The sequence below is a fragment of the Canis lupus genome, chromosome X, assembly GCF_003254725.2.
Source record: "Canis lupus dingo isolate Sandy chromosome X, ASM325472v2, whole genome shotgun sequence".
NCBI lineage: Eukaryota > Metazoa > Chordata > Mammalia > Carnivora > Canidae > Canis > Canis lupus.
Window position 1 is genome coordinate 6,820,442 of NC_064281.1, and position 23,983 is coordinate 6,844,424.

The 23,983-nt window shown below is 49.1% G+C and overlaps 1 protein-coding gene across 3 annotated transcripts in view; it reads left to right on the forward strand.

Moving 5' to 3' along the window:
• Nucleotides 1–23,983, forward strand: part of CLCN4 (chloride voltage-gated channel 4) — a 69,317-nt gene that overhangs the window by 40,847 nt on the left and 4,487 nt on the right. For all 3 annotated transcript variants that reach the window (XM_025436310.3, XM_025436317.3, XM_025436323.3), the window contains 6 exons: nt 3,965–4,171; nt 4,290–4,370; nt 5,327–5,872; nt 7,652–7,838; nt 9,472–9,870; nt 17,541–17,757. In XM_025436310.3, the coding sequence (XP_025292095.1) occupies nt 3,965–4,171; nt 4,290–4,370; nt 5,327–5,872; nt 7,652–7,838; nt 9,472–9,870; nt 17,541–17,757 (1,637 nt within the window). The remainder of the gene's footprint in view (nt 1–3,964; nt 4,172–4,289; nt 4,371–5,326; nt 5,873–7,651; nt 7,839–9,471; nt 9,871–17,540; nt 17,758–23,983) is intronic.

The following is a 23,983-nucleotide window of genomic DNA, read 5'->3' on the forward strand; positions in this document are numbered from 1 at the left end:
CTCCTCTCTGAAATGTGGTGGGTTCAGGAGTGCTTGTTTTATTAATATGTTTTTATGCTTTTAACTATATATATATATATTTCTCAATTTGTGAAAGAGTTCATAATCTTTTTTAAAAAAGATCTTATTTATTTGAGAGAGAGAGAGAGAGAGAAAGAGAGGGAGAGAGAGAATGATCAAAGGGAGGGGAGAGGGCCCGAGGAAGAGGGGGAGAGAGAAGTAGAGTCCCAGATGAGCAGGGAACCCAACACGGGGCTTGATCCCAGGACCCCGAGATTGTGACCTGAGCCGAAGGCAGATGCTTAACTGACTAAGCCACCCAGGCGCCCCACAGTAATCTTTTAAAATGCCAGGAACCCAATGGAGGTTTTATAAAGTTTTGGTTACTATGACTCAGTAGTAGCAAAAGTTTCACTATTATTATAGTGGAGCTTGAAATTCCTAACCTTAAGGGTGCAGTACCCACCCCAGCCCTTGGAGGAAGGGGCAGGAGTGAAAAGGACTCTGGTTCATGTGTAAAAAGAACCTTCTGGTCAAAACCCAGCTCACCATGTAAACTTCACTCAAAATGAGATATAGGGCCATTCTCCCTCATTAAAAAAAAAATATTTTATTTATTCATGAGAGACACTGAGAGGGAGAGGCAGAGACACAGGCAGAGGGAGAAGCAGGCTCCCTGCAGGGAGCCCGACTTGGGACTCCATCCCGGGACCCCAGAATCACGCCCTGGGCCAAAGGTAGGCGCTAACCCGCTGAGCCACCCAGTGGTTCTCCCTCATTTTAGCAAAGCTACTGGCTGAACTATTTAGGAAGTAAGCTTCTCTTCGTCCGAGGTGATGTGCTCCGAGCTGCCGCATGGTGCGGTGTCCGCGGACTTAGGTGGTGGCACACTGTGGCACGCCGTGCAGGTTGCTCGTCCTCCCTAGCATTTGCTTCTGATACATTTTGATTGCTTAGGATGGACATTTTTTTAAACGCAAACTTAGAGAACATTTATTTTGTGTAATAAATGCTCTGTGTCGGCTCTATTTGAAAAGCACACACTAGTTCTTGGACGTGGGAGTTAGAGAGAAGCAGGCAAGGGCGTCCCGTCTCTCGTGCTGTTTGCTTTGTTGGTAGAACCACTGTTGATTCTATAAGAAATCATGTCCTCTGTTTTTTTTAATAAATATTTTATTTATTCATGAGAAACCCACAGAGAGAGGCAGAGGACAGGCAGAGGGAAAAGCAGGCTCCCCACAGGGAACCCGATGTGGGATTTGATCCCAGGACCCTATGATCACTCTCTGAGCCAAAGGCAGACACTCAACCACTGAGCCAGCCAGGTGCCCCAGAAATCATGTCCACTTAACACTTACTTTGAATTGATGTCGCAGTTCATGACAAAACGTGAACACTCTCGCAAATATTTATTTACCAGAAAGATTGTACAGTTAACACCAGCAAGTTGCAATCCCCCCCATACATCCCGTGAAAGCCCTGTATGATTCAGTCTCTATTAATTCATATTAAGCAAGTGATTAGGATTTGGCATTTACTTGGAATGAATTTGCTTTCTTTAGTCCCTAATTTGATCATGACAATTTTATAAAATCATTATAGAGAATTACAAAATACCTATTACATTGTTCAATTCACCACATGTCACGGCTGGCAGAGGCTCAGGTAATTTAGATGCTTGTAATCTTCTAAATGGTATTACGCTCTTAAACTGTACCCTAGGGTCCAAATCCACATTAACTAACTGACAAAAAATTATAGATAATTTTATTCGAGGCAACACAAAAGGGCAGGATTGTGTCAGGCATAATAAAACATCCCTTAAATAAAGGGATCTGAGATTCCCCCGAGCACGGGCTCAAATAGGCCAACTACCACTAGTTAAAGACCACTTTAACCACTGCTAGTTTGTCTGCCGTTAGTGGAAGGCTAGTTCAAGAAACACTGTGTGACTATAAGCTAGAAGACTTCACTTGGGCTTTATAGGAAGGAGCCCCCCAACTTCTTCGGAAATGCGTGTCTGCACGCTCTCCTGCTTGGTCTTCCTCCGTGATTTATGCAGCAGATCTCTATCAAAAATGCTGGAGGTAAATGTGTTCCATTTATATATGTCTTTAAAATTTTGAGGATTAGATCACTTCACAACCCTCCCCAAATTGCCAAAGGTGACATGATGCTAGAGAGCGTTTTGGGGACCGTCCCGTAAATTTGGAAAAATTAGGAATCCCTTCAGGAATGGAGCGGTGGTTCTCCATGTGGGCTGTATTTTTGAATCAGCTCGGGAGGCTGTAACAATCCCCATGCCCAGGATACACCTCCGACCGATGGCATCAGATCTCCAGGGGAGAGCCAGTCCTCACGGGTGGATAATCTCCCAGGTGATTCCAGTGAGTGCCAAGGCCCGGAGAAAGGCTCGAGAAGGACTGAAATAGCTTTTTGAGAAATGGATTCCTTGGCGGAGCAGTGTCCAGTAGGTGCTTTGAAGATCTGCAAATATCGTGACACTGACAAGGGACAGCACTGTCCCGATCTGTGTTGGGCAAGGGGAAAACAGAACCTGACCAGATCTCACTGGCTGATTCACTGTAGGCTTGTAAATCGCCAGCTCACACCATAAACCTTCACTCCAGGGCAGCCAGTTACGGGAGAGGCTGCAGGTAAAGAGATTTTTATCCATCAGTGATGCTTCTGTATCCAAAGAACAGGGGTTTGGGGTCAAGAGGACTCCAATATGTGAAATCAACCGCTGAGATTGGCACCCAGTTGAATTCTAACAGCATAAGGCAAACTACACCTTTAGGAAGAACACTATTATTTGGCCTTTGTTTGGCCTTTACAAAAATGTGGCCCATCTGAAAATGGAGCAAGACGACTCTACCTGTAGCCAAAGTCCTTCTCAATACAGGAGGGCAGGATTCGACGGAAGGGAAGGAGTCGTCCTGGAGTCAGTCATCTTTACATCCCCTGGAGATGCACGATTAGAGTGTTGAGCATCTTCTTTTTCCAACATCGTGTTAAGAATATTTTCAAACATAGAGAAAAGTTGAAATAAGTGGACGGTAAGCTCCCATGCACCTGGCCTGCAGCAGGGGTCAGCAGACTTTTCCAGTAAAGGACAGGGAGTCACTATTTTAGGCTTTGTGGACAGAGAGCCAAAATCTAGCAACTATTCCCAGTAAAAGATTAGTAGTCTTGTTTACATATATTTAAAAATGCTAAAAGCACTCTTAGTTTGCAGGTCATATAAAAATAGGCAGTGGGCTGGATTTGGCCCACGGGCCATAGTTTGCTGACCCCGACCTACCATTCAGGTGATATTTTGTTCTATTTGCTCTGTCATATAGCTAGCCAGCTTTCCGTCTCTTTATCTTGGACGTCCCTCAATAATCAAAAATTAAGTTAAAATCAATAGATTTGATGTCTCTCTTCAACACAACAGAGGGTACTGTGAACATGATAGAATGCCATGAAGAAAATGAGACCTTGATAATTGCTTTTTTGGTCCTTATGATCTCTTATTACTTTAGAAGGTTTTTAAAAAGGTAGGTAGATTGATTTTAGAGAGAGGGAGGGAATGTGGGAGTGGGGGTGGAAGGGCAGAGGGAGAGACAGAGAATCTTAAGCAGACTCCACGCTGAGCGCAGAGCCGGACTCGAGGCTCGATCCCATGACCCTGAGATCTGGGCCTGAGCTCAAATCAAGAGTCAGACGCTTAACGGACTGCACCATCCAGGCGCCCCTACTCTAGAAATTCTTAAGATTTCCTATGCATCGAATGGTTTTGAGTTACCATGAATATAAAATTATATGTTATTATAAATTCTCTTAGTATAACATTATAGCCAAACCTGAAACTAAGGTAGCCTCTCCTCTGCGGGATCGAGTGAGTCTAGTGCAGGGAGTTACCTTCCTCGCTGCGCATCGAAGCGGCTCACTCCCCCTCGTTCTCCATCCCCTGTTTCAGATAAAGACCATTTTGAGCGGCTTCATCATCAGGGGCTACTTGGGGAAGTGGACCCTGCTGATCAAGACCGTCACCCTGGTGCTGGTGGTGTCCTCAGGCCTGAGCCTTGGGAAGGAAGGGCCGCTGGTGCACGTGGCTTGCTGCTGTGGCAACTTCTTCAGCAGCCTTTTCTCCAAGTACAGCAAGAACGAGGGCAAGAGGCGTGAGGTGAGCAGGCTGCGCTCCCGAGTGTGGGATGGTCTCTTCTAGAAGCCCCTTCCGGCCCAGCCGCACGCAGGTTTGCTTGGCAGGGCTGGGGGCTCACACACAACACTCTGCCCTGCAGGTGCTCTCCGCCGCGGCCGCTGCTGGAGTCTCTGTTGCCTTTGGGGCTCCGATCGGGGGTGTGCTCTTCAGTCTTGAGGAGGTGAGAAGGGGCAGCGGGTGGGGGGGGGTCCTGCTTGGGGGGTGCTGAAGAACACACGAAGGCCAGCCCAGCAGGAGGCCTCATCTCCAAGCCTCTAGGGACTGCTGAGATTCCTGCAGCTCATTAAGAAGCCACAATTTTCACTGTTAAATACAGTTTCAAGCATTGCTTTAAAAATTGCCAATATAATTTTTTTGGAAGGTTGAAGTCTCTCTTTCTCATAACCAACTTAATGAGGCATTTTTGGTTTTGGCAACCCGAGTGGATCTCTTCCAGGGGTCAGCAAATGTTCCCTGCAAAGGGCCAGAGAGTAAATATCCTGGGCTCCGTGGCTCTTCCAGCCTCAGTTGGAACGACTCAGCCCTGTCGTCGTAGCGGGGAAGCGGCCACACACAGCGCTCGCATGGCCACATGCCACTAAGGCTCCCTTATGGATGCCGGAGTGTGCATTTCGTGTCATTTTCACAGGTCCCAAAATACTGCTGCTCTTTCGAATATTTCAAATATCACAAAAATACTTCCCTTTTACCCCGAGCATTTAAACACGGAAAAACCATTCTTCGCTCATGTGCCATACAGATACATTTGCCGGGCCAGGGTTTTCCAACCCTTGACCTACTCTGTTGTCCATAGAATCATATGCAGAGGTTTATTTGCTTTTGGGAGGATCTTTGTGACATAAACAGAGTTATGAAATGTTTTCATTTCTCTTAAGAAAAACAGCTCAAACACATCTTGACTTGTATCTACTGCACTTTCAGACACAGAATCCTTTAAATGTCTTCGTTGGTGTGTGTTGGTTATAACGAACCCTAGCTTGAGGAAGTCAGTACTGCCCATCTTTGGTCCCAGGGTGACTGTCACACTCAAGCGCCAGTGGGTGGCTGCCAATGAGGGGCTGGGGCTCCGGGCAGCTCTTTCTTCAGCCAGTCTGATTGTCCACTTGTTGGTCCCAGGTCAGTTACTACTTTCCCTTGAAGACCTTGTGGAGGTCCTTTTTCGCGGCCCTGGTGGCAGCCTTCACGCTTCGATCCATCAATCCCTTTGGGAACAGCCGTCTTGTTCTCTTTTACGTGGAATATCACACGCCCTGGTATATGGCCGAGCTCTTCCCCTTCATCCTGCTTGGGGTCTTTGGAGGCTTGTGGGGAACCCTCTTCATCCGCTGCAACATCGCCTGGTGCAGGAGGCGCAAAACCACCAAGCTGGGGAAGTACCCGGTGCTGGAGGTCATCGTGGTGACCGCCATCACTGCCATCATCGCCTACCCCAATCCCTACACACGCCGGAGCACGAGCGAGCTCATTTCCGAGCTGTTCAATGACTGCGGGGCCCTCGAGTCCTCGCAGCTGTGTGACTACATCAATGACCCCAACATGACACGGCCAGTGGACGACATCCCCGACCGGCCGGCCGGCGTCGGGGTTTACACAGCCATGTGGCAGCTGGCCCTGGCGCTGATCTTCAAAATCGTCATCACCATCTTTACCTTTGGCATGAAGGTAAGTGAAGGGCAAAGGAAGATGCGGGGTGGGGGGCAACTCCTCTCCTTCTGGGGATAGCACCCTACTCGATGGGGACGGAAACTGGGACTGACCTTTACTGACCGTTCTCTCGTGCTGGGCACTTGCCATTCTTTTTAATCACCAAGAAGCACCACTTCGGATAGTCAACATGCTTGTGAAATAGATTTTAATCATTTTACAAGTGAAGAAGCTAAGGCTCAGAGTGTGTCATCCATGCAGAGACGCGTATAGCTTGAGGAATTTTCATAAAGCACGCGCTTGTATGGGGAGCACCCAGGACCAGAAGCAGAATATTTCAAACCCTGCAGAACCCCCTTACTGTTCCATTACTGTTGCTTTCTCTGTGCTACTTTTTTTTTTTTTTTTTTTTTTTTTTGTGCTACTTTTTTTAAAAAAAGATTTTACTTATTTATTTGAGACAGAGAAAGAGCAGAAGCAGGGAGGAAGGTCAGAAGGAGAGGGAGAAGCAGGCTCCCCGCCGAGCAGGGAGCCCAACGCGGGACTCGATCCCAGGACCTTGGGATCATGACCCGAGCCCAAGGCAGATGCTAAACTGATTGAGCCACCCAGGCGCCCCTGTGTGCTACTTTTATGATTTGTTTCTTTTAAAGTCTAAGAAACTGTGTACTTGAGTGTGTAATGGTCAATCACAAACCTGAGTTTTTGCCTGAAGAACAAGGTTGGGTGGACTTTATTAAACAGCCAATTGTCTCCGGTTTATCATCTCCTAGCAAAGGAATTATTCCTGTGTCTGAGGAAGATGCTAGCAGCCTCTTCTGGTGCCTGTTGAGAGAAGCCTACTTCACAGTTGCAGGGAGTTAAATGCCTGGGGATCAGGGGCCACTCAGAGAGGACGTTTCTTCTTCAGGAACATCCCAAAGTCTAGAACTCACACTTGAGGATCCAGACTTACCTGAAATTTGGTTAGGAATCCACTCCCATCCTCCCATGGATGACAGTCTTGGGAGGGAGCATAAAGGCAACTCCCAGTCAGGGTTGGCGGTCACGTGCAATCCCCGTGAACACGGGGACTCAGGCATGTTCTGTAGCACACGTCCGATGACCAGATAAACTAAAACGCATTTGCACACACGCTACCACCAAGATCTTCTAGTTTCCATTGTCTAGTTCTTTGCTGCCTCCCACCTGGCTTGGAAATACTCAGAATAGTTTTTGGAAAGTGTACTTTGTAAAGGAAGCGGGAAGGGCCCCTGTCCCTCTGGCAGGTGTTCGGCCGCTGTGTCCTCACGGGTGGGCCGGTGAAAAGCTTCGGGAGGTGCCGGGCAGCTGCACCGAGCGGCTTTGTTTGACCCGGGACGGTCGCACGCCTTTCTTTTTCATTCTCATGCTGCGGCTTGACATTTAATTTTAAAAGCTAATCTGAATGACTCTCGCAAGGGGAGAGAGAAAGCGGTGAGCGTCTCAAGTGACAGATGCTCACTTTGAATGTTATTTGCAGCGGGGCTTATCATTCTTTAATCCCCAGCAGGAGAACCGGCCCGCTTTTGAAGGAGGGGAAATGAAAGTGTAGAATTGCATTCTGGCCCAGTCACAGTAGATAGGACTGACTGAATGGGCGAAGTCCCTTGTCCCTCTTTGTCGCAGCTGACTCCCCCTTGGGAAGCGTCGCGCCTCCTCCGGAGACCAGCAAAGTGCAAGCCTGTTGAGGGGGGCAGGGAACTGTTCACTGGGAGTGGGGACGTGGGCATGCGGACTCCTTCCCTCATACTTCTTTTCCTTGTGTGCCCCCCGGAGATCCCCTCGGGCCTCTTCATCCCCAGCATGGCCGTGGGAGCGATGGCAGGCCGGATGGTGGGAATCGGCGTGGAGCAGCTGGCTTACCATCACCACGACTGGATCGTCTTCAGGAACTGGTGCAGGCCCGGAGCGGACTGTGTCACCCCTGGACTTTATGCAATGGTGGGAGCCGCGGCCTGCCTAGGTATAGCCACGGCGGGGGGCGGAGGAGGGAGGGGGACAGGGCACGGTGGGGAGGGGCCGAAGCAAAGGCCCGCTCGGCCAAGCACACAGGCTGCTGCGCCTTAGGGCAGCAGTGAGGACGGCGACATGTACTCGGGTGGTGGCATTCTCAGGGTAGGCCAGGTTGTGTTGCTATCACAGGCAAGGCCCCAGGTCTCAGCGGCGCAACACACCGAGGCTTCTGTCTTGCTCATGATAGGCAGTCAATTCTCATTATTTGTGGAAATCATATTAGGGAATTTGCCTACTTGCCGACATGTATTTGTGACCCCTAAATCAATACTTGTGGTGCGTTTGTGGTCACCCTTGGGCATGCACAGAGAAGGGGAAAGTTCAAGTTGTCTTGCACGTACGTTCCCACCTCAGGGTGAACAAGGTAAAGGCCCCCCTTGTTTTAGTTCCTGTACCGTACACAGGTATCCTTCTCGTCGTCTATTTAGAGCCCCGTTTTGTTTTGCATTTCATTAATGATTTTGTTGTTTTAAATTGCCCCCAGCCGTAGTGCTGAAGTCTGGGATCCTAAGCACAGGAAGGCTGGGATGTGTCCTATGGAGAAAATAGGTGTGTCAGGGAAGTCTTCTCAGGCAGGAGTTACAGTGCAGTTGGCTGTGAGCTGGATGTTAATGAATCACCTACATGTATTAAGTAAGGTGTCTAAACAGAAGTACACATGAAATAAAGTTCCCTATTGATTGGTTGACAGCAACGTTGTTAGCAGAAGCTCGCAGAAACCTAACCTTATGTTTCCCCTAGGGCAGTGATTCAGTATTTGCTCATTCGGTGTTTGTGGCAACTCTGTAGATCGTGACTCCCACGAATGATGAGAATCAAGCCTGCATGTGTATGTGGGTCATTCGAGGCCCGGGGTGATGGAGCCTCCACCATCCTGCAGCTGCACTGTCTAGAATAGTGCTTTTTAACTGGGGGCAGTTGTGTCTCTCTGGAACCATGGGTGATGGAGGAGACATTTGTGGTTGTCACACCTATGGGGGGAGGTGGCAGTAGCATCTAGTGGGCGGTGTCCAGGGATGCTGCTAAACATCCCCTGGTACACAGAGCAGTCCCCACTGCAAAGAATGATCCAACCCCAATTGTTCCTAGTGCTGAGGTCGAGAAACTCCAGCTTAAGCTCCCTGGCAGATTAGTAGGAGTTGCTATGGATTCTTCGTTTAAATACCAAGGGACCCAAAGTTGGGCTCCTCTCCTGTCCATTAGCCACTAAGAATCTCTACGATTTTCCAGCTTATGGGGTTCTGGAAAAGAGCCACATTTGCTGTGTCAGGGACCAGCATAGCCCACATAGGATCCACTCACCAGAAAGCCAGACACGTGGTCTTGGGTGAATGGACAACCCAGTTGTCTTCTTACTGAAGAAGAGCCCCCCAGTCAGGTGTGGCTTACAGCCCTCTGAGGTGAGGCTGCATTTACCAGAGCCTGGCCAGCGTTCCAGAGGTCTGCCGTGGGCAACATGTAGGAGCGTCTCTTCGGAACAGGCGACTGGAGAATTTATAGCCAGCTTGTCCATTTCCACAAGTCGTGCCTTCTTGAGGGTCTGGACTTGAGTTTCAGAATTCCGTTTCCCTTTTCGGTTGCAGGTGGAGTTACCCGGATGACTGTGTCATTGGTGGTCATCATGTTTGAGTTGACGGGAGGTCTTGAGTACATTGTGCCCTTGATGGCGGCAGCCGTGACCAGCAAGTGGGTGGCCGATGCCTTCGGGAAAGAAGGCATCTACGAGGCTCATATCCACTTAAACGGGTACCCATTTCTGGACGTGAAGGACGAGTTCACCCACCGCACGCTGGCCACTGACGTCATGCGGCCACGGCGGGGAGAGCCCCCGCTGTCCGTGCTCACCCAGGACAGCATGACCGTGGAGGACGTGGAGACGCTCATCAAGGAGACCGACTACAACGGCTTCCCGGTGGTGGTCTCCAGGGACTCCGAGCGCCTCATTGGATTTGCCCAGAGGAGGGAACTGATTCTTGCCATAAGTGAGTAGAGAGGGGGAAGCCCATGCTGTGCTAAGAGGCGGACGGCAGCCTTGCCCACCCAACGCCCCCCCCACCAATTCTCAGAGAGGTTAGACTCCAGGGGTCAGAGGGCTTTAAGCCCGGGCTCTCATACTTTCGGGCATATTCATGTCCCCTGGGGACCTGGTGAAAAGGCAGATTCTGGTGCAGTAGGTTTGGCGAGGGCGCCGAGAGTCTGCCTTTCTCCCAAGCTCCCCATTCATGCTGGTGCTGCCGGTCCCCAGGTCACACCGAGGAGCGATGTCTAGGGAGAGACACACTTGGCTGCAAGGTGACCACTGCATTTGCACGCAGCCTCTGGGGCTCACCCCTGCTAGGTGGCCAGCTGCTGCCGCCACCTTTTTTTTTTTTTTTAAGATTTTATTTATTTGAGAGAGAGAGAGCACAAGGGGGGTGGGCGGCAGGGAGAGGGAGAAGCAGACTTCCCACTGAACGGGAAGCCCCACTGATGCAGGGCTCGGTCCAGGACCCCAGGATTATGACCTGAGCTGCAGGCAGACACTTCACCCACTGAGCAGCCCAGGCGCCCCTCGGCTGCTGCCTTTTTAGGGAGTTGTCAGGTGAAGCTGGGAAGGATAGAGGTGGGAGGGGCTGCGCCGATCCCGGTGAGCTGCTCTCAGAGAGGTTTTCAGGCAGTTCTTTGCCTCAGACGCCTCCCTGGGCTCCGCACGAGCCCTTCACTTCACTTGGTGGCACTGTTGTCCCATTCCGGTACTTAGAGGCCCGCGTGGGTCAGGGCCATGTGCTGCTTTTCCTGCGGGGTGCTAGCTGCAATGGGCTGGGCCGAGGGGCCGGCAGCTGAGTTAGGTGATGCCTAGGTGGGGTGTGCCAGAGACAGGCGGCTCGGAGAAGCACGCCTGTGGGCCCAGCAGCCGGGAGGCCCGCGCTGAAATGGAGGTGGGAGGTTGGATTCCCGAGATAAAGGCCCGGTGTGAGTCACATGGAGACCTAGGGAGAAGGACAGTGAGCCTCGGAGCCCCCCTTGGGGTGGAGTCCTGCCAGGGCTCCCGATGCCGCGGGGCAGGGGCCAGTGACACGCACCCATGGCGCAAATGCCATCCAGCTCAGCACGCCTGCCCCGGTGACTGCATCCCAGCACCTGATGGTGGGCTGGGCCCATGGCGCAGCTCACCTGTACACTTGATGGCTTTAGCACACGGATCCTGCTTCCAGAGGATTGAAGAAGTTTGCCAGTGGGACTGGCCGGGCCGTGACTGCCCAGTGCCCTCCTGGGAACACACCTTCACCAGAGGACCCTTTGCTTATCCCCGGCCCTTGGTTCATTATTTTTTTTTTTATTTATTTATGATAGTCACGCACAGAGAGAGAGAGAGGCGGAGACATAGGCAGAGAGAGAAGCAGGCTCCATGCACCAGGAGCCCGATATGGGATTCGATCCCGGGTCTCCAGGATCGAACCCTGGGCCAAAGGCAGGCGCTAAACCGCTGCGCCACCCAGGGATCCCTGGTTCATTATTTCTAAGGCTCTTTCAACGTTTAAAAATCTCTTTGTGATGTTGAATATCTTTAAATATCTCTTATAAATATCTTTAGAGTATCTTCAGCAAAGGCTTTATAAAAGTAGGTTTGGATAAGCTGCGTCTCTAATTTTAGTTTGCGGCTCAAAGGTATTTACCTCCCTCAAAGCCACGCTGGGTTTATATTTTGGGCACGATAGCTCATTTGTGCTTACATGCTCAGTGATGCTCCTCTATTATAGGTACTGTCGCTTAACAGGTAGGTGCCTGTGGGCATAAATATTACCTTAAAAGTAACGAGACTTGTTTTAAGCTGTATGAGCAGGGTTGGGTTTGTTTTAAAATAATGTAATCAGCAGCCTTGAAAAATTTATTCAGTCTCTAAAATCTTTTAAGCAAAAGCTGAAATTTAAAAACTAAAGTAACATCACTGGATCCATTTCCTATTGTGCAGCTCCTGGCACACCTGCTAGGAGACAGCTTACTAATTTGGCTGAAACCCATTACTGTAATCAAGTGGGAAGCAGTAATTGTCATCAACCGGTTAGTGAAGAAATTTAAGCTTGCCGACGGAGCGCTCTCTTAGAAGCTATGTTTGGAATGTCTGAAGAGGCAACACGCCGTGTAAATAATACCTATACGCTTTCAATCAGACCGATAATAGTATAGAAGCTGTTGTTCACGTGGTTTGTGGAAAGGCAAGGAGTGTTTCACTCTGAGCAATCAGAGAAGCTGTTTTCCTGATCTATGGAAACAGAAGAGTCCCTGTACTCTGGTGGAGAAATGTGTGACCTGTATTTGCGGAATTATGGGGCCTCTCGTGAATAGAGAAATATGACTTTAGCACTTAGCTAGTGACTATCTCCTGCCAGTTTCATTTTCAGAGGAATTAGGAGCAAAGATTATAGGTAGGTCAAAGATCGTTTGAATAAGAACAGTAGAGGAGGTAAATAAGGGTTTTTCTTACACATCATGTTGAAACTGTAGCACCTGGGGCACCTGGGTGGCTCAGTCCGTTGAATGCCTGCCTTCGGCTCAAGTCATGATCTCAGGGTCCTGGATCGAGTCCCGAGTCGGGCTCCCTGCCCAGTGGTGAGTCTGCTTGTCCCTCTGCCTCTCCCCCCGCTTGTGCTCTCTCTCTCTCTCTCTCTCTCTCTCTCTCTCTGTCTCCAGCTCTCTCAAATAAATAAATGGAATCTAAAAAAACAATCATAGCAACTGCTCACATGAAGCTGAAAATGCTTTGTTATTTTCAAACCATGGGACGCTGAGCTGTAGCCAGTGTCCTTGTTAGCTGTTGGCCCCACCGAGGACACGTGGCCCACTTCCCCGTCACATACTGACACATGGGGCCGCGTGAGACCCATGTGCAAATTCCCAGTAAAAGGGACTTTACCTCTCGGTGCTATTTGCAAATATGAGGCTCTTTCTGTGCTCAGCGGGGCTCAGACTCTTCTAGTCTTGAATTCTGCAATTAGGTGAGGACGGGTTCAGAGAGGACTCAGCGGGAAGCCGCAAAGATGATTAAAGGGATGGAAAGTTAGAGTCACAGGCAAGAGTTAAGGGAACCCTCATTTTTTTTTCATCTGGTGGATGATTTAATGATGATTCTCCAGCATGTGGAAGATGCTTACTTGCAGAAAGAGATCTGTGTCCAGAACTGAACAAAGTGTCAGATCTGTTGGAAGGGCTATTTAGGGATAAAGTGGTTTCTTCCTGGGAGGGCTGTTCATGATTGCAGTAGGCCACGGAGAGCGGCGGTGTCATCTGTTGCTTTCTGCTGGGGCTTAAAACACATGTACAGAGGGGCTTCTCCACGCAGCAGCAAACTAACGTATCATAAAATCCTCTGGTTTTTCTTCTAAATAGTTTTCACTTTTTAATTTTTTAAAAAAATCACATCATCTTTGTACCGACCACCACTTAGTTGCTTTCGGTTTTCCATTTTAACCTTTTTGGTTAATGACGTCTGTTACATGGAAGCATTTTTGATGAACAGGATGATAGGTTATTATCTCTCTAAAGACGTGACTGATTACTCCGAAGTAGAGCTTCTCAGCTTTATCACTATTGACATTTGGAGCTGGATCATTCTTTGCTGTGAAGGCTGTCCTGGGCACCATAGGGTGTTTAGCAGCATCCCTGGTCTCTGACCACCAGGTGCTAGTAGCATCACCATCTCCCAGTTTTGACAACCAAAAATGTCTCCAGATAATTTCCAAGTGTCCACTAAGGATCAGCTGAGAACCAGTGCTCTAAAAGCATGGGAATAGCTTACTGAATGTGTGATTATTTCTAGTCTTAACATTTCCTGGTCTGTCATAGTTTGTGAAATTTACTTTACCAGCACTCATAGTTTGTGAAATTTGTAAGCACAAATTACCCTCCCTGTGCTTGGTGTTATCATCGTATTGTCCGCTAGACAGTGGAATGTACCTTAACAGGTACTCACAAAACGTACCTCATTTTTTAGGAGCTGTGGCCACTGATACTGGTTCTGGTAGAAGAGATAACAAACCTCCTGTGTTAAGAATAGCTTAATTGATCTTTTTTTTTTTTAAATTTATTTATTTATGATAGTCACACAGAGAGAGAGAGAGAGAGAGGCAGAGACATAGAGGGAGAAGCAGGCTCCATGCACCGGAAGCCCGACGTGGGATTCGATCCCGGGTCTGCAGGATTGCGCCCTGGGCCAAAGGCAGGCGCTAAACCGCTGCACCACCCAGGGATCCCCTTAATTGATCTTTAAAACAATTAAAAATACAATTTATTACATTTTTATTAATTTTTTTTATTTTGATTTATTTTTATTTTTAATTTTTCTTTAAAGATTTTATTTATTTATTCCTGAGAGACATGGAGAGAGAGGCAGAGACACAGGCAGAGGGAGAAGCAGGCTCCATGCAGGGAACCCAATGTGGGACTCGATCCCGGGACTCCAGGATCACGCCCTGAGCCAAAGGCAGGTGCCCAACCACTGAGCCATCCAGGCGTCCCTTTATTGTGTTTTTTAAAGCAATACATAGGGGCGCCTGGGTGGCTCAGAAGGTTGGGTGTCTGCCTTCAGCTTGGGTCATGATCTCAGGGTCCTGGGATTGAGTCCCATGTCACGGGCTCCCTGCTCAGCAGGAAGCTTACTTCTCCCTCTGCTCATCTTCTCTTTCTCTGTATCTCTCTGTCTCAAATGAATAAATCTTAAAAAATAAATAAATAAAATTAAATGAAAGTAATACATATTCCTAGAATATTGGGGAAATCAGAAGCAAAAAGGAAAATTAAAAAAGGCACATACTTTCTCAGCAGCATAGAAGGCCGTGGTTAATATTTAGTGCATTTCCTTATCTTTTGGGTCTTTTTTTATTAATTAATTTATTCATGAGAGACGGGGGGGCTGCGGAGACACAGGCAGAGGGAGAAGCAGGCTCCATGCAGGGAGCCCGATGTGGGACTTGATCCCAGGACTCTGGGATCACACCCGGAGCCAAAGGCAGACACTCATCACTGACCCACCCAGGCGTCCCATCTTTTGGGTCTTCTACATATGTAAACATTGGGCTTTTTAGGGGGTTTCTTTTCTAACATCGGCTTTCACGAGTCCCTAGGGCCTGGGAGTCTACACTCTTGTAGCCCTGGATCATCCCCAGGGTGAGGAGTCACTATTTCTTGTGTACCCGCCACGTGCTGGTCCTGTCCTAGTTGCTGGGCGAACAGGGGTGGCCCGAGCCAGTCTCTGCCCTCTGTGAGCATACATGCTGTAGTTTGTTGCAGACATTTGGGTGACTGATGAAGATTTCTTGTCCAAACCGGGAGTAGATGGTTCACCCTAGCAGAGGCAAAAAGCTTTCTTGTTGGTTCTTCCATTCATCAGGTTTTGGCCTGTGTGTAGCACCATGCCCCCCCCCCCCCCGCCCCAACGTTTGAAGTGCTAAGAGAAGTCTAGATAGTAGAGTTCCAAAGTGGCCTAGCAGGGCCCTTCCAGAGAGAGAGCAGCAGTTGGCACTCTTGGAGTAGCAAGGAACATGGCTCACATATCTGGCTCTGGGCCCAGCTCATGCCTTCAATTCTTGTTCGGCAGTGAATAGCTCATGGGCTTTCCTTCCCAATGCGTCTTTTTCTTTTTTTTAAAGATTTTATTTATTTATTCACGAGAGAGACAGAGAGAGAGAGAGAGAGGGACAGAGACACAGGCAGAGGGAGAAGCAGGCTCCATGCAGGGAGCCCAACATGGGTCTCGATCCCAGGTCTCCAGGACCACGCCCTGGGCCGAAGGCAGGCACTAAACCACTGAGCCATCCAGGGATCCCCACCCCCCCCCACCCCCCGCCAGTGCGTCTTATGTGAAATGGGCTCTGTTCTACATGGGAGGCAGAACCAAGCACACTGCCATTTAGTAGAACTGCTCACTCATTCTTTCACTTATTGATTGATTCATGCATGGTTTTGACGATCATCTGTTTTGTGCCTTCTGTATACCAGGCATTGTCCAGGCACTGGGAATGTACTGGTGAGCAGGAAATCACTGAACCAGCTGCTGTTAGAACCAGGGCTTCTAACCCAATCAGGAGATTCAGTGGAAATAGAAGGTTGTTATTTACTTCAACAAGTGGATTGACAGTTCACTAAGTTGTATTTGGTTTTACAAGGGGTTCAGCAAATCATGTGTCCAGTTCTTGATTGAGGTTCGTGGCTCGAGCCAGTCCTGATGTGGATTGATCCTTAATCCAGTTGATCCGATTGTTGAACTAGATGGGATTCCTGTTATGTGGGCCGTTTGGAGAATTGGTCAGTCTGTGCCAAACGAGCAGCACATTAAGTATGTGTCGATTGTTGCCTCCTCACCTTAGTGCTCCGCGCTGGAACCATTCTTGATTTAGGAGAGAAATGTGCAGTGCGTATCGTGTAGCATCCACATTTAAAAACGTTGTGCGTCAGCGTCATCTGGTATTTGTGGTTGAATCCTATCCCATTTGATGTAACTAGATTTAACCTGACCCACATAATGTGCCGGCATTTGCCCAGCGGGCCCACTGTTTCTCTTTTAAACAGAGACCCCTTTTCAAACTCAGCCTGACCCCAAATGTGGCCAGTTTTCCATTAGAGTACTCTATTGCAATAAATGGCCTTAGAGCAGGCAGTTAGAATTTTATTTTTCAAAGAACAATATAGGTGAATAGTAGTCTTTGAGAAGGCAAGAAATGTATTATAGAAACCAGGATCCATTTTAAGGCAAGGCTCACTGTACATTTTTCCTAACCTTTTCCCATGAACCAAAAGAAAGATTAAAATTCCAACAGAAGGAAAATCGCCTTGGAGAAATATCTTGAGACCGATGGATTTATTTCATGTGTGACTTAAAATAGCCTGGGTTTCTAGTACTGCATAAAGCTGTATTTCTAATGAGTTCCTGTTACCCTACTTTTCTTCAGCTTGCTTTTGCATGTCCTTGCCTACAGATAGAAAGAGGCTAATTGTTACCATAACAGTTTTACTATCTTTCTTTGAGGAATCCACAAAATGGTCCGTTTTTAAGAGAGGAGATCCAAGAGGTGGGGGGAACGTGGCTTTTCTGGAGTTATTTCTTTGGTCCCGGGAGTCATGTTTGGGATTGAGCTGCATTTCTGGGCTCTGAGCCTGGGATGGTCCTACTGGTTTCTGTTGCTTTCAGGATTCATAATGCCATTTGGGCCAGTTAAAAGTTAGTTTGTAAAAAAAGAAAAACAGCATATTGAGGTCATTGGGCAGCTCAGCGAGATTTCTTATCATGTCCAACTTGAGCCCATGATGAGGTGAGGGAGTGTTAGGAAAGAAAGGTAGAGGACCCTGGGCCTTCTGGGTGCCCTGGAGCCCAGGAGGAGGCAGTACATGCTCCCAAAGAAGTTGCCCTGCTCGGGCCCACGTGTCAAGACTCTGGCCGTGAATGATCGGGTCACAGCAGGGCACCCTTGCACGGCATTGGCTTCCGAGAGATGCCAATTTCACAGATGTTTGGCTGAAGCCCCTCGTTAAGAAGGCGGCATTTGCCCTCTGCACCGCTTCTCTGTGGGATTCTAGGCTGCAGACAGAGGGGAGAAGTGTGTTTCTGTGGGTATGGGGCAGGGGGAGTTGCCAAACAAGGGCCTCTGTGTGGCTTATTGATCCTGCTTGCCCATTCTAGAGAATGCCAGACAGAGGCAGGAGGGCATCGTGAGCAATTCGATCATGTACTTCACGGAGGAGCCCCCTGAGCTGCCGGCCAACAGCCCGCACCCCCTGAAGCTGCGGCGTGTCCTCAACCTCAGCCCGTTCACGGTCACGGACCACACCCCCATGGAGACGGTGGTGGACATCTTCCGGAAGCTGGGGCTCCGGCAGTGCCTGGTGACGCGGAGTGGGTGAGTGGCCCGACGGGTGTGGATGGATGAATGAGTCACGGTCTCAGCCCCCTGGGGCCTCGCGGATGACCAGGGTGGACCAGTATGGGGCAGGGGTGGGGAGCACGCGTGGGGAAGCGAGGGCGAGCGGTGCGATGGGAATGAAGTGGGAGCCTGGGGAACTCCGCACCGGGGCCACTGGGGCCCCCCTGGGAAGGTGGGAGCAGCTTTCCGAAGGGCTGCTGTCCCGCCTGAGGCTGAAGGTTGAGTCCAAAAGGGGAGGAGCCAAAGGAGGTAGTGGCTGCTTTGCCGCCCCCGCAGCAGCTCTTGGCTCGGGGAGAAGGTACAGCCCGTTCTGCTATAACAAGACTGTGCATTCGTCAAAGACCTGGCGCTGCACAGAAGTAAGCAGTGAAAGGCACAGGCTTGTGGGAAAAAGGCTGGGTGTACAACCCGCAGCAGTTCTGGCGGCGTGTGCACACACGCACCAGGCGGACCTAATGAAAAATGTAGCACAGCTTTGCACCTTAAGTGGTTAAGAAACATGTAAATGCTCTGACACACAGATCACTTTTCCTTGAAAAAGCCCTGCGGTTTTTTTTGTAGAAGCGGGTGTCATAAGGGTTGCTGCTGGTGAGCCGTGTACAGGTGAAGGTGGAGCGACCCTGGGCTGGGGGCGCCAGCTTCCTCTGTAGTCAAACATCACACAGAACTTTGGACTCCCCAGAAACTTACCTACTGGTAGCCTGTCGTCGACCAAAGCCTAACCGATAACACCCAGGGTCGATTAACGCATATTTTGTCTGAACGTGTATTACATACTGTATTCTTGGAGTAAGGAAGCCAGAGGAAATGTGATTAAGAAAATCATAAGGAAGAGACAATACATCTATAGTGCTGTCCTGTATCTTTTGAAGAAAATCTGCATATAAGTAGACCCATGCAGTTCAAACCCGTGTTGTTCAAGGATCGGCTGTGTGCCTGTGGCCCTGGGGTCGGCCGGGTGCAGATTTCTGCATTCACCTGGAATTTCTCACTGATGAGATGACCCATAAGCAAATGTGAAGTTCACATTATGCTCAGATTCTTCCCTAATATAGCAATCTGTTCAGAACAACCTCACGTTTCCCAAACATCTGTTACTGAAGAGGTGAGAGATTTGGTGGCCCCACGGCATTGTCTGTGCCGCGGCAATAGTACTTTTGTCTTGTGTTATCGTAAGCCAGGAAACTAGTGTGGCAAAGATCAAAAGGTTCGTGATGGTGTGAGAGGTACCGTGCCCCAAGGGCCATTCTTTGGGTTCAGAGGTGTACCCCAAATCCCATGGCTTTAGAAGCTTGGGTGGAAGAAGAGATTGGCTCAGTGAGGGTAGCCTGGAACCTAGTATTGTGCGCCCAACCTACTCCTCTGTAGGCTGAGGGGAGGAGGTGAGCTTGGGCTGTGGAGACGTTGGCACCCTAACTGTATTGAGGCCTCACCTCTCTAACGTAGTTTACGTTGCAGAGCCCACACTCCAGTGTAGCGGAGCAATTCTCAACCAGGGTGGTTTTGCCCCCCAAGATTTTGGGTGTCACAGCTAGAGAAAGGGGAGGCTCCTGGCACTTAGTGGGTAGAAGCCAAGAATGTTGTCAAACGGCCTGCGGCGCATGGGACGGCCTCCGTTGCAATGAAGGGTCACTGGCCCGGGATGTCACCAGCTCTGGGAGTGAGTGACCGCGGACCAGGTGCCCGTGAGCAGCCACGACTGCCGCCTTATTCCCTTGCTCCCTTCCTGCCGTCCTGGCTGCGTGAGGGGCCGAATGTGCACCCTGGCCCAGGGAACAACTAGGCTGCGTGACACGTGCCCTCAGCTCCGACCGCAGCTGGGGGGGGGGGTTGGTGTTGCACATGGGAGGGACAATCAGTGAGCAACAAATAAATGTTCGGGGCTAGAGGGGACACTTGCTGGTGATTTTTTAAAGGTACCCAGTGGGCCACAGAATCCCCCCGAGTATAAAGCTCTAGGTGAAACCCCAAATGCTGGCGCCACTGCAGTGACTGAGCCCTCGGGTCTGGGAGGGTTCTCGAATATATATGTCTGGCCAGCTCCCGGGCACGCTGCTGCCAGCCGGACTCCACTTTGCAAAAACACTGAAGCCCATTTACATACTTGAATTTCCAGCGCTCGGCAGAAATACCACTGTGATCACCCGTGGCGTCTCAAGTGCATAGCAGTTTCTCTTTTCCTTTAAAATAATAATCCAATGTCAGTTATCATTGGAATTTCCAGTTCTGGCAGGAAATTCTGCCCTTAACGCCCGCTCACACCTCACGCAGCCCCATGAGGTTTTCCTGTGAAGATCTGGGTGCCGAAATTGGCTCCGAATGTTCTGCGAGAAAACAAAATCGCACTCTCTCTCGCTCTACATATTTTAAACAAACACAGATGCTGATACGTTCCTGCTGGCAAGGGATCCTTGTTTGCGGGCCTTTCATCTCCTCGGGCTTGCAGCCAGGGCAGGCATGTCTTGAGCCAGCTTGCGTTTTTGATGTACTCCGTCACCATGTGCCTTCCCTGTGCTCGTCCCGTGGACCCGCCTCGCCTGCAGGATGGCTCGGGGCCCCGGGGTCCAAGCCGACCGTGAACCCTGCCCAGGAGCCGCAGAAGTCTCTGTCCCCAGAAGGCCCGAGGCTGCGGAGCCTCCAGTGGCTGAGACTGCATTTGGGTGGCGTCTTCCGCGCAGGGGATCTCGACAGGCCGGGCGGGCAGGGGAGGTGGTGTCAGCTTTCCCCGAGCCTGCTAGGTGGGCCCCCAGACCCCGCACGGGTGGCCTGCCCAGAGTAGCCCGCCTGGCTCCTCTAATTGGGTGCATTCCTGGTCATAGATGGACCGTTTATCAATCCCCTCGATTCACTTGAACTCTTACCCAAAGGGGCTGGAACACTTGATTTACATCACATAGGACTGGTCATGCCACTAACGATCTGCGCCGGATTCCGGGGGGATGCTGAGCTGTCCCCTTCCGCCTGTCGTTGTGGGCCAAGGCACAGCTGGCGCCCGAGCCCAAGATTGTTCTGAATTCAGACTTCCCCAGAAGGGCTGTGAGAGCTTGAAGGGGAGGGAGGTCGTCCGGACCGCTCCAGGGTGAAGAAAGGCAGCAAGACCAGGCTTTATAGATATGGGAAGGGTGTGTGTGTGCGTGTGTGTGTGTGTGTGTGAGAGAGAGAGATCTCAGAGAGAGATCACAGAGTCCTCATCACTTTGCAAACACTAACAAGTCCTACTTTTTCAAAGTAACATTCACTTCATCACCAGCTTACTGGGCTATTTGTTTGTTTTTTTATTTTTTTAAAGATTTTATTTATTCATGAGAGACACCGAGAGAGGCAGAGACACAGGCAGAGGGAGGAACAGGCTCCCTGTGGGGCGCCCGATGCGGGACTCGATCCCAGGACCCCTGGATCACGAGCTGAGCTGAAGCAGATGCTCAACCGCTGAGCCACCCAGGCGTCCCAACTTTACTGCATTCTGATAAATTTGGGAAATGTATTTGCAGTAATATATAAACAGAGTTGAAGCCAAGTAGCTGTAAACAGCTGAGACAGAAAGCAGTTTCTGGCTCTGTCCTTCACGGGCACCCTTCTCCCTTTGGGCGACCACTTTTCTCCCACAAGAGTTTCTTTCTTTAATTAGTAGACTATTTTTTAGAGCAGTTTTGAGTTCACAGAAAAGTTGTGCATAGAATACCAAGTTCCCGTACACCCTCCCCTGTCCCCCCAGCTTCCCTTATTAACATCTTGCCTTTGTTATATTTGCGGCCTCTGATGGACTGATATCGATACCTTATTAACTCAGGTCCCCAGTTTACACGAGGGCTCACTCCTGGTGTGGTACATTCTGTGGGTTTTGATAAATGGAGAACAACCTGTATCCACCATTGTAGTATCACCCTGGGTGGTTTCTCTGCCCTAGAAATCCTCTGCCCCCGCCTCTTCATCCCTCCATCCCTCCCTCAACTCCGGTGACCACTGATCTCTTTACTTTCTCCATAGTTTTGCCTTTTCCAGAATGTCATAGAGTTGGAATCATGCAGCATGTACCCTTTTCACACTGGCTTCTTTTACTTAGTAAGAGGTATTTAAAGTTCCCCCATGGCTTTTCATGGCTTGACGGCTCATTTGTTTTTAGCGCTGAATAATATTCCATTGTCTGGAGGGACCATGGTGTATGGACCATGGTAGGTCCATTCACCTACTAAAGGGCATCTTGGTTGCTGCCAAGGTGTGGCAACTGTGACTCAAGTATCCATCTTCTTCTTCTTCTTTTTTTTTTTTTAAGTATCCATCTTCTAAGAGCTAAGGAAATTCTTTTCTATCACCACTGAACCGTAATTATGCAAAATTAACAGTAATTCAACATATTCAATATCCAATTCATAATAAATTTCAACCCAGAATTCTTTCAAGGTTCACACATTGCATTTGCTTATTTTGCCTCTTTAGTCTTTCAGTCTAGAAAAGTTGCCTGCCTTTTTTTGGTTGTTATTTATGATACAGGTCCCCCCCCCACCCCCGAAGGATCCAGATCAGTAGTCTCACTTGTAGATCCATAGTCTCACACTCACTATGGAGTTTGATTGCTTCCCCATAGTTTGATTTGGTTTAAGTAGTTTCTGACAACATGCCAATGTAGATGAGGTCATGATGTCAGCTCTTCCAGCTTTGTTGGTGATAAGCTCTGCCACTTAGATGAGATGGTGGTGGCTCGAGTCCTCCATTGTAAAGGGACATGTCTCTCTCTCTCTAATCTGTGGAGGGGTCCTTTGAGACCAGATGAATTTTTTGTTTTCCAGCAGCCGTTTACCCAGTGGCTTTGAAATCCACTGATAATTTGACTAAACAAACTTACATCGGGGACTGCAAAATGTTGATTTCCTAATAAGTCAGTCCCGCTTTTACATTTCCCCGTTTTTTGGATCATCACAATAGAGTCATGACGGTTTGTTTTGACATCCGTGTTGTCACTATTCTTTGGATTTAGCATGCTTTTTTTTAAAAAAAGATTTTATTTATTTATTCATGAGAGAGAGAGAGAGAGAGAGAGGCACAGACACAGGCAGAGGGAGAAGCAGGCTCCCTGCAGGGAGCCCGATGTGGGAAGTGGGACTCGATCGACTCGATCCCGTGTCTCCAGGATCATGCCCGGGGCTGAAGGCGGCGCTAAACCATTGGGCCACCCGGGCTGCCCCGGATTTAGCATGCTTTTAAAGTCCCCTTTTGCTATTTTCTTCTCTCCTGAAGATGTTGCTATGAGATAGAGGGGAACAGTCGTACCTGCTGTCTCCCCCAGGGGCATAGGTGGTCAAACCAATGCAGGAAAACAATCACTTGGTCAGGGTTGGTTAAGGGCCAGGGTGCTCAGGGACAAAGGAGTCAGAATGCCGGCCTGACCCTTTTCACTAACCGGCATCCATTTCACCAGAGGGAACTGAGTCGAACGCTGCTCTAATACTTAACTCTTCCCTCTTCATACTCCCTTCTGTTACATAGGAGAGGAGTTTGACTATATTTGGCTTTAATTTAAAAACAAATCACAGTGTATTTTAATTGTGTTTTCTGAGTTGGGGGTATATCATTATTTTACACATAGAAATCTTGAGACTGTCTACTTCTCTCTCTTTTTTTTCTTCTTTTGGTGTGCTGGCGATCAGGTGAGCAGCATCCTGCAAACTCACTTGGCAGTGGAGCTTTCTTTCTCCAGGGACGCTGTGCACATCCCTTTCTTTCAAATCTTTTACTTGACTGAGGGGGCATGATTCGTGCCAGCAGGTGGTCATTTAAGTATTTAATAAAATCAAGATTGAGGCAAGGGCTGCTAGGAATGGTTGTGGAAGCGTGTCCTGCGCTGTCCAGTGTACTCTCTACATTGTCGTGTTTGTGGACAGTGCTCCTTGGGGTTGTGCAACGTGTAGTCCAGGCAGCCTTACGCAAGGCACCCTGGGAAGAGGCCTTGTTTTTTATAAGTTTGAAAGCAGTAGGATTTTGGAAGAGGAGATCATTTACATATATGATCAAACTTTACCCATCCAGTGCGGTAGACTTAAAATAGAATCGGTTATCTTATACTTAAAATACCTTATACTTGGAATTTCTGTAATGTGGTTACGTTTCCACAATGGCTTTCACAAGGCCTTTTTTGATTGATTATGGTCTTGAAATTTAGGAGAGTGTATTAGTCATTGTAGGTTTATGGCTGTAATTAGCAAGC